The 9719-nt window shown below is 46.4% G+C and overlaps 2 protein-coding genes across 2 annotated transcripts; one reads left to right on the forward strand and one right to left on the reverse strand.

Moving 5' to 3' along the window:
* The first annotated feature begins 1390 nt into the window (after positions 1-1390).
* LOC119461889 (uncharacterized) lies at positions 1391-6378 on the forward strand. The gene is made up of 3 exons (XM_037723256.2): positions 1391-2191; positions 2738-2938; positions 5924-6378. The coding sequence occupies exons 1-3, from the start codon at positions 1918-1920 to the stop codon at positions 6376-6378; spliced, it is 930 nt and encodes a 309-aa protein (XP_037579184.2). The 5' UTR covers positions 1391-1917.
* A 55-nt stretch (positions 6379-6433) lies between these two features.
* On the reverse strand, positions 6434-8506 carry LOC119462601 (putative nuclease HARBI1). The gene is made up of 3 exons (XM_049672778.1): positions 7740-8506; positions 6801-7015; positions 6434-6734 (listed from the first exon to the last, which is right to left on the reverse strand). The coding sequence occupies exons 1-3, from the start codon at positions 8319-8321 to the stop codon at positions 6434-6436; spliced, it is 1098 nt and encodes a 365-aa protein (XP_049528735.1). The 5' UTR covers positions 8322-8506.
* Positions 8507-9719: the final 1213 nt, after the last annotated feature.

Genomic DNA, 9719 nt, shown 5'->3' on the forward strand with positions numbered 1-9719 from the left:
GAACGGTGTGATGATAGCGGAGTATTATGCAGGCCGCGCACCAGTTGCACAGCTTTAGCCACGCGTTATAGGGCCGATTAACGCTCGAGCCGCACCGCCCGCATGCCGTACGCGTGCGGGAAACTGCACATTTCGCACACTGGCGCACGAATTTCGATATACACTGGGCTCGTACATGCGGTGTAAACCGAAATATGTGTATCAGTCTGGCGAATTGTGGAACTTTTCGCCCGACAGCATGCGTGTGGGGTGGCGTGCGGCTCGAGCGTAAATCGGCCCGTACCACGCACTACTATTGGAAGGCCACTAACTAGCTTTATAACAAGATAATCAGGTCCGCACACACCGCGATAGAAAGAGTACGCCCGAAGCTGGAACATATGTCAGCACAGTAGCATCATGGTCTGTGTTAAAAAGATGAAAAAGAGCCAGAACTATGAGTAACACGGTGCTGGAACGCTGCCTCTCAAACATCCAAAAAGCTGCAAAATACAGCTGCTGCTTAGTGAGAGCAATTGTGTTGACCTGAGAAAATGCACAGGTAGAAGACAAAAAAAGAAAGAAAAATGTGAACTCTAGGAATGTCCAATATCTACAAAATTATTCTGTGAAAAAAAAAATGAAATGATCCTTATTGTATAAAAAATGCTTCCCTATTCGCACGCTTTCGTCCCTTCATCCTACCGACGGCTCGCCCAAATTAAAAAATAATAATAAAGAAATGCGATCTAATAGGACGTTCCATCAAAGCGAAGGCAAAGTAACTAACTTTCAACTCATCTATTTCACGGTAATTGTTGCTTGCTGTGGGAAAACTGGTACAAAAGTGATAATTACGTACTCATAATATTCAGTGATTGGCGACAAAGTTCTGAACTCCGATAAGGTTTTGCCGTGGCCATACAACATTCATAATTACAACATTCATAATTACGGCATTCGCAATTACGGCATTCCGCTGTACCAGCCAGAATATCTAAGGCATGCTTTTGCCGTGCTTCGGGCGCTTGAAGAATGGTAACGTCATTGCCGCCACGCTTTAAACATCTCTAACTATAAAAGTAATACTACTTGACAAGAATACCTTTCAGCATTGTCTTGTGCTGGGCGCTATGAAGCAAATTTTCGTCTTTGAAAGCGTCAAGTGCTATCTGATGTTCTTGTGCAAAATACAATAATCTTGAAATAACCGTCATAACCGTAAAACTTACCCTATGGGATATTATTTTTCTTTAAATTTTTATTGCATTTGGAGAAAAAGCCGTCTTCATAACAATAGTTCTCTCGAAAAATAAAATTATACAGCCCCTAACAACATCACAAAATTAATCCGGCTGTTTGTAAAGTTTTTTTTTCGACCTCGGCCATAAGGAACGTTCCTCGCTCTAACCCCCGTATTCACAAATGCTCCTTTCCTTACACGTAAAGCCGGCCTTTCGTAAGGAGAACTTAAGTTAAAGTGTGAGAAAAGGTAAAGGAGCGCTTCAAAAATCCACCTTACCACATTTTAAGGGCACCTTACGAAAGGCGCCCTTATCCGAATAAGCGTGTGACATGGGAGCGAGGCTATGCACACTTTTACGCTTGAATCTTCTGTGCATGTGCGTATAATTTATTTTTATGACAAGACGTTAATAAAACTGTGCTCCACCATTCCTACAAGCAAGCACACCCAACGTTAAACAGTCAGTTAGCCCGTTGTTGACTCAACCTTACTTTCAGCTGGCCACCGTGCAGCGTAGCCGTCACAATAACAGGCTTGCTAAAATTTCACGTCGTGCCTTTTCTTGTGTTCGTTTGGTTTGTACCGTCCGCTCGCACGTTTTGTTATTTGTACTTTTTCTCTTTCCTTGCTCTTTATTTCTTAGCTGTGTTGCGCACTTTTATTAATATTAATTTCTAGCGAGAAAAGGTGTAATGGACGGAAAAAAGAGGGTAAATTTTAGTGAAGAGGAAAGAAGCGTGCTAATTAATCTCGTCAGTAAGTACCAAACGATCGTGGAAAACAAACGGACGGACGGAGTCTCCTTGGATAAAAAAAAGAAGACATGGAAGGAGATCACCGACGAATACAACTGCCGGCCCGATGTTCGATTTCGAACTGAGGCTCAACTTCGCAAATGCTGGGACAATTTGAAAGAAAAGTGGAGAAAAGGAAAGGCCGACGACATGAAGGAAGTGTTTACGACAGGTGAGCTCCTGCTCTCTCTCTCTGTTTTCGCTGCTCGCTACTTTCGCTGATTCCTGTTTCAGTACATTTTGCTGATAATGCTGAGGCTCCTTGATGTATTGTGTTGCGGCTCAGCCGTGTCAGTTCTGTCGCCGTGCCGTTATAAGTTGCTTCGGTGAAATATGACACATGCGATAGCTCGCATCTTGCGTCGAGGCCTTTTTTTTTTTTTTTCCTTCTTCTTCTTAGGAAGTGCATGTTGCGCTCTCGAGCCGAAGCACGCACTTCTATAGCTTTCCTGCGTGGCCGTGATTTGACCTGTGCGAAGTCGAGGCCGGCCTGGGCGCAAGCGCGCGTTTCCTGTAAACACGAGCTCGGGTCCAGACCAGCCTGTCGCCAAATTTGCTGCTGCCCGTAGACGGCGATGCGTTCCCTGCCATCCACGCAAAATATCGCAAAAGTAATGACTAAAGCATGTCACGCTCTTGATGCATAGCGCGACGGTAGCCGTCTGCACGTAATTCAGGAATGATTGGGGCATAACGCAAATTCGTGCTGTCTTTTCAGGAGGCGGCTGTGCGCCAGCTAGCCAGCTTACGGACGAGTTGGAGCGAGTTGGGGCTGTCGCGTCGCACATGTCGACACGGGTGGAGAACCCCTTTGACAGCGACCGTGGGCGCCACGCAGCCACTCCCCGATCACAGAGCACCCCGAGTGTCGTCTCGTTGCTGCAGCCGATGCAGGTGGAGACGCTTGAACCGCCAAATGGTATGTACATTGCAAGGACAGCTTCTTTTTTTTTTTTGGGGGGGGGGGGGAGGGGGAGTGGTTGACCGTAATGTGCTGGGCGAGCATAGATGTGCAAAGGAGTTGTACCAACATCTCTCATCCAGAGAGGAAACCCTGTAAACACATGAAGCTTGCATAAGTCTCTTCCAGATACATGAAGCTATCACCAAACCCAGCAACTCCCAACTTTAAGCAATCTTGGCCATAGATTTGAAGAAAGCCTTCGACAACGTGACCCACGATGCCATGCTTGTGGTGCTCTCTTCCACCAACTGTGGCACCAAGATATACAACTACATGCGAGTCTTTTTCCAACTCCGTACGTACATCCTCAAAATTGGCGATATGACACGTACCCACACCTGCAAAGGCGCATACCGCAAGGAGCCGTGCTCTCACCAACACTGTTCAACTTAGCAATGTGTCGCATACACATTGCTACTCCTCATACCAGACATACATTACACACTATATGCCGACGACATAACCATACGGATCAACAAAGGCTCTCCGGGGAAAATAGAGGACACCATGCAACGCGCACGATAGATGCAGCCCAAGTGGCAGGTGCGAGCATTGGCTTGGCGGGCTCCCTGGAAAAGTTGGCGCTGCTTGTGCACACCACGCGCTGGAGACCCAACCCATCACTACACAACACAGGACAATATTTTTCCACAAATGCATAATATCAAAGTACTGGGCCTACACATGCAGCGAGATGGAGTGGGTGCGGCCACTGTTCAGCACTTGCTAAGGCAACGTGAACAGGTCTTGAACATGGTGCTGTGCATTTCTGATCGCCACCGAGGGCTTCATGAGACAGACATGCTGCGGCTGCATGATGCCTTACTCTTGTATCACCTTTGCTATCACGCACCATACATTAACCTCACAAAGGCACACCACAACAAGCTCAACACCCTCATTCGCAAATCCACCGAACTTGCAATGGGAGTGCCAACCAACACAAGTACAGAGCTGCTAGACAAGGAACCATAACACCCTAGAAAAGCTTATCAGGACAAACAAACACAGGCAGGAAATTAGACTGAACAGTACTACATCAGGCAGAATAATCCTGCAAACGCTGGGTTTCAAACTCAGTGACACCCCATTGTTTGCTACAAGCACGCTCGGCAAAAGTGCTCGAGCACTGCTCGCAATAGCCCGCATATCAGGGTACATGGACCCCGAACGAAACAAAAAACGCAGAGAACAGCGCATCACATACAATAGCAAGTACATTCAACGAGCCAACACATGTATGCTAATTCTGTACATCGGTGTACATACCTGTACACCGATGCTGCCATCAACAACATCGTTGCAGCCATAGCCATTACCGATCACCACTGCACAATCATTCACACGCAAACTATCAAAAAGACTGAACCATAGTGGGTGGAGCTTGCCACCATCATCAAGGCAATTGAATTCGCGTCAATCACCGCGAAAAAATGTATCATATTTACAGATTCGATGAAAGCGTGCTGCATAATTCAGAGGACAACTGCCCAAAGATTACTCTGAAGCAATCCACAAACACCTGCGCCTGCCCACTCTGGTGATCTAGATACCGGGGTACGCGGGAATGGACGACAATGGAGGGGCTAACCTGCTCGCCCGAGAAGCACTGCACTCGGCCCCCTCCATCCCATGCTCAGGTCAAACCTCTCACAAGGCTCCCACAATGCCCACACTAGCACCATACAGAGAAGACGGAGCACAATTTTCAACTCTCAGGCCAGACCTTACCAAAGGAAAGGGCACACTCATTAACCAAGCACAAACAAACACCCTGCATACACCAGCTAGAACACCTTTATATGGGGAGAAGTAACAGAGCCTCTGCCACACTGCGGGATCCATAGCAGTCGCCCAAATACTTCGCACATACTATGCATAGCTCGCATGCTTCTTTCTGCACGAACCACGAGAGCATCGACATGGATCTCGAAGACAACGAACACTTCACTGCTGTATCATGAAAGAAAAAAAGTACAAGGTGGCATATTTAGCACTGGTTAATGTATGCGAGTATTCATGTTTTCATTTCATGATATCTTGATTCTGTGCTGCATAGGCTTAAACACAGGCACAACTTTGTCAATTTTGATATTTTTTTGCTGCTCGAGCATTGTAACATCTTCCTTTGTGTTCATGCAGGGATCATATCTGCATGTTCAAGCTCGCGGTGTCGCACATGCTTTCATCGCAGTCTGTTTGTAGCAGACAAAATGAATTTGCAGGTTTACTGCTTACACTTAGCCGTACAAGTGGCTCACAACACTTGTATGCACGCTGTCCAAACATTTGATGTGTTGACAATGATTGCTCCTTCCTGGTAGCTTCTGTTCATTAGTGCACTGTGAAAATCATGAGGCGTGTACTTGAAATGCATATAATCCTTCCACTAGTATAGTGCATGTGCTATCTGCTCCGCACTGTGCAAGTCGCTGTGGAAGACAAAGCTGTGACTAGGCTGCAGGGCTTCATACATCAGGGCACCGAGCTCAAATTGGCAAATGGGTGCACTGTTGTTGACAGATTTGCCCTGTGCAACACAGTATTGATGCCACCAGCCAACCTTACCTATCAGGTAACTAGCAAAGGAGCCAGCATAAGTAAATCTCGGGAATGTACTCCCATTCCTGCTGTGTGTTAAGGATTTCAACAGGGGTAGCCAGTGAATTGCTTCAACTGGATTACCATTCTATGAGTAAAAAATACAAAAAGAGAAATAGATGGGCTGTAACGTGAAGCATTTATTGCATTTCATAAAGCACATACATATTCACCAATTCTGCACAGTCCTTGATACTGTGTACTAGACAAGGTACAGTGTCGCAAGTGCTTGTAGTTGCCCGCTGTAGTGCAAGCAAAATTTGTGTTCACGCAAAGTCAGTCTTCATGCATATGGTGATCACGAGTTATGTTCAAAGCTAACAATTATTGTTTTTGCAGATAGTATCTATGAGTGGGAAATCCCGGCAAGTCCCGGCGAAAGCAGCCAGGCAGTGTGCATGCAAGATGCACAAAATGGAGCAACCGCAGCTGAGGTCGAGCTGTCGGCAGAAGGGGGACCAGCTGCCTTGCAACCTGCTGTCCTGCAACTGGCTTCCCCATTACAGGCTGCCCCGTTGCAGACTACCCCTCAACACCCCGCTCCGGCACAACGCAGAATGCACACAAAGAAAGAAGCTGTTGAGGAAGAGCTCAGCGCCCGCCTTAGCGGTGTTGAAGAGGACAATAAGCGAAAGAGAAAGGAGCACCTTCTCAAAATGAAGCTTATGAGAACTCAGCATGCGCTTCACATGAAGCATGCAATAGAAATGCACGAACTTGATTGTGCAAGTAAGAAGGCTAAACTTGAGCTTCTCACGTTGAAAATAGCTGCCGTGAGAAAAGCCAGTAAGTAAAATGGTACAATTTCTTTATTTTCAATATGCATGCCCTGTTTTGCTCTACCACATTTTAGGAAAAATATTGCTGAATAATGCGTGCTCGTGTTCTGAAGCCGCTCGCCGAGTCAACGGGCTGTGGTCCTTGAGCTTGTGAAGCTGGGGAAGGCTGCTGAACATTGCATGTGTCTGGAGGCAGTTCATCACTTGGACGGTTCCGGCCAAAGTTGTGCAGAGCTGCACATGCCGTGATGACAATGACAGAAGTTGTTGTTTCTATTTGTAGCTTCATATCAAGACATGGAAATCTTCTTTTCCAGATGCCGAAAGCCCTTTCGACGCTGTTCCTGGTCCGGATTTGGGATTTGTTATACCTAAATAAAGAGATGTCACATATTTTCATGTACTGGCTGTATATTATTGTGACCATCCATACACACCTGTACTCCGGGCTGTCTTTGCCTCCAGGATCTTTTAGCGGCGTCATAAGGTATGGCCGGCAAGCATACCCCATGTCGCCGAGGAGTACGCCAGGTACATCCCCTTCCTCATAACGTACTCTCGCATTGCTGTTGTCAAAAATCCTGCTGTCATGTGCAGAGCCCGGCCAGCTTGCAACTAAATCAAAAAATTGGAGTTCAGGTCCTGTGATTGCCTGCAAACATGCCAAAAAAGAATGAACGTGATCTTTTTTGCAGCTGCTGTTACCTGCAGATTTTCCAAGCTGTTTATATGCAGTCTAGTAACAATGTTTATAATATAATAGCAGTCGAGTGCCTCTTAAATCTTGTATTTGAACGTTAGTGGATGAAAATAATTTTCTGTCTGAGATAAAAATTGAAGCAGAGATTGAGCTTAATGCAGCTCGCGACCTGATGCGCCCGCGACGTCGCACACTTGTATTCTCTGCTGCGTATTACCATTGCAATGAGAGGCCGACGCAGGTAAAAAAAGCAGGACTACAGTAACCACTTTACCGTGCAGCAAATGCAGCGCTGGCAAGCGCTGCAGCGGTACAGCAACTGTATTGCCGGTACGGCTGTCCGGCAGGATCTTGTTTTTAGCGCACTTCTGGTTGAGTAAATAGGGGGAAATAGAACAGACACACGTATTTAGCGCCACTCCGAGTGAACACGAAAACAATAAAATAAAACGCGACAGAGACATTCTCGCATTTGCCTCGTGTTTTTTTTTTTTTTCTGTTTAATCAACCAGGGTTACGCTGGTAGACAAGATCATGCCGCAAAAACTCGCCTAATCCGCTACGCTTCTAATCACTAAGCTATTTCAAGTAGCGCATCCTTATACTACGTAAAAATGCGATTTTTTTTTTCACGTCTCTGTACGCATTCTGACGGTTATGAACATATTGCACTTACCTGCACATTGAAGGAGAAATATCCTTTCCTGTTGCGGAATACCTCGGCGTCGTCTCCGCCTGGACTTTTAATACGCACGTGGGTGCAATCAATGCAACCAGTCACCCTCGGAAACTTTGCCTTGATGTAGAATTGGTGCATGACCTTATGCATTTTCCCCGCGTCGGGGAACTTCACAAGCGCAGGGAACAGCGTTGCGGCAATCATTTTTGACACCCGTGTGACAACACGGGAAACGGTTGGCTGCGACACATTAACTAGGTCGCCTGAGACAATCTGAAAAGTTCCCGCGCCGTAGAAACGAAGTGTCACCAGCAGTTGCAACAGCGGTGGCACAGGGCAACCACGTCCGTCCGTGTTCTGATGCAGCGGCAACATGGTCAGTAGTTCGAGCACAGTAGCTTTTGAGAAGCGGTACCTGGCTAAAAACTCCTGGTCACTGTAAAACTCCATGGGATTCTGGCGATCCCTAAGGTTCCGCTGCAACGGCCGCACAAAACTATACGCTTCGTTGTCCATTTCTTTTGCACGGTTTACAAAATCGACGAACTCGCTGAAGCTGTCGTCGTAGCACGCCGCCATGTTGGATTGGATAAGGAGCCGTTAAGCTACCTCAGATGCTGCCTTAAGGAGGCGCCCTCTTCGTGACCTTAAAGTTGGGCTAAAGGGAGCCGCTAAGTGTAAGGTCTGTTTTTGAAACGCGGTAAGGAGCCGATAAGGTAAGGAACGCTAAAGATAAGGGTTAGGTTGGTTTGTGAATACGGCGGTAAGTGCACTCCCCCATGAAGGGGGTGCGCGCACAAAGGCCCGTCACACCTAATCACCGAGGGGCATTCCAGGTGTGCATTCAATCCTCGCAAGGAAGGGGGCTGCGCACGGTTCGGCGAAGTTCGGTGGTGGTCAAGGCGAGCTGGTGGATGGAAAGAATGTCACAAGCCTCTCTCGCACATGCGCACAAACTTGCACGTGGTCCGAGTCGAGCCAAAGAGGAGCCCATCGTCATCAATACCACTTCCTTTGCCACGCTGGCGTGGTACTGTCGGTGCGATGTAGGGATCTTTGGTCGCGTTCTGTATCAGTTTTTAGCTATTTTTGCTGCAGTTTGTGCTTATGCTGTTTTGGTGGCTGATTCATCAATACAAGAGGACTTCCAGGCCCACGTGGATGCGTAATTTGTGACGGAAATAGCCAACTAGCACCGTGCTAGCTAAGGCGACGGCGTTTTCTTCGTTCCGGGATGTGAACGTTTCTGCAACTTCTTTGCCAGCTTTTGACAGCACTGCACCGAAGTTTTGTCTCCTTATTATAAAAAAAAAACGTGAGTGCTTTTCCATCATTCTTCATAAACATATTTTTTTTTTATTTCAGTTTCTTATATCGCATTTCGGCAGGCTTTTACGAGCGCGAAATGCAATGACATGAAATGTTTTAAAAAGGATCTTTTTACAAACTTGAACTATTGCGCGTCATGCGTTTCGCTTGAAGTGGCTATAAACGCGAAGCGTACAAACACGAGGTTCTGACAGAGGTCGCGATGACTTAATTTGGGGTAAATAATGTATGATCATTAACTAATTCTTTGCTCTTGCCCTAACTGCTACTCCCTTTTTTTCATGATACTACGCCAAGGATCTCACAGCAACAATCTCACAAAAGAAACATTTCCATAATAGCTAAGGTGCAACTACAACTAACGCCCTGAATGCTGAAGCTGCTTGGCATAACTACAGTCTCATTTCTGCGGTTCCCAAGTTTGACTGATCGAATAATGTAATAAATGTGTGATGTAATCTTCGCAACGCTTCAAATTTGTCAGACCTTTATTTTCAGTAGCCCCTTTCGCAACCTGTGGCTTCAGCTACACATGGCGTCCAGAGCTTAGATAATTTATCAATACTCCAATAAGATCCCGTAAATATATGCATAAGGTGACAGACGTTAATAGCGTCCAAAAAATGAAATGAATAGTTGCGGCTCTGA

Source organism: Dermacentor silvarum, chromosome 8 (genome assembly GCF_013339745.2).
Source record: "Dermacentor silvarum isolate Dsil-2018 chromosome 8, BIME_Dsil_1.4, whole genome shotgun sequence".
In the NCBI taxonomy this organism is placed as follows: domain Eukaryota; kingdom Metazoa; phylum Arthropoda; class Arachnida; order Ixodida; family Ixodidae; genus Dermacentor; species Dermacentor silvarum.

What these genes read in the sequence shown, in the direction of transcription:
- LOC119461889 (XM_037723256.2), top strand. Translation starts at nt 1,918, where the DNA reads ATGGACGGAAAAAAGAGGGTAAATTTTAGTGAAGAGGAAAGAAGCGTG. An exon ending in GAAGGAAGTGTTTACGACAG is followed by an intron (nt 2,192 to 2,737) that starts GTGAGCTCCTGC and finishes CTGTCTTTTCAG; the next exon opens with GAGGCGGCTGTGCGCCAGCT. An exon ending in GACGCTTGAACCGCCAAATG is followed by an intron (nt 2,939 to 5,923) that starts GTATGTACATTG and finishes TTGTTTTTGCAG; the next exon opens with ATAGTATCTATGAGTGGGAA.
- LOC119462601 (XM_049672778.1), bottom strand. Translation starts at nt 8,321, where the DNA reads ATGGCGGCGTGCTACGACGACAGCTTCAGCGAGTTCGTCGATTTTGTA. An exon ending in ATTTCTCCTTCAATGTGCAG is followed by an intron (nt 7,016 to 7,739) that starts GTAAGTGCAATA and finishes GCATGTTTGCAG; the next exon opens with GCAATCACAGGACCTGAACT. An exon ending in AAAGACAGCCCGGAGTACAG is followed by an intron (nt 6,735 to 6,800) that starts GTGTGTATGGAT and finishes CTCTTTATTTAG; the next exon opens with GTATAACAAATCCCAAATCC.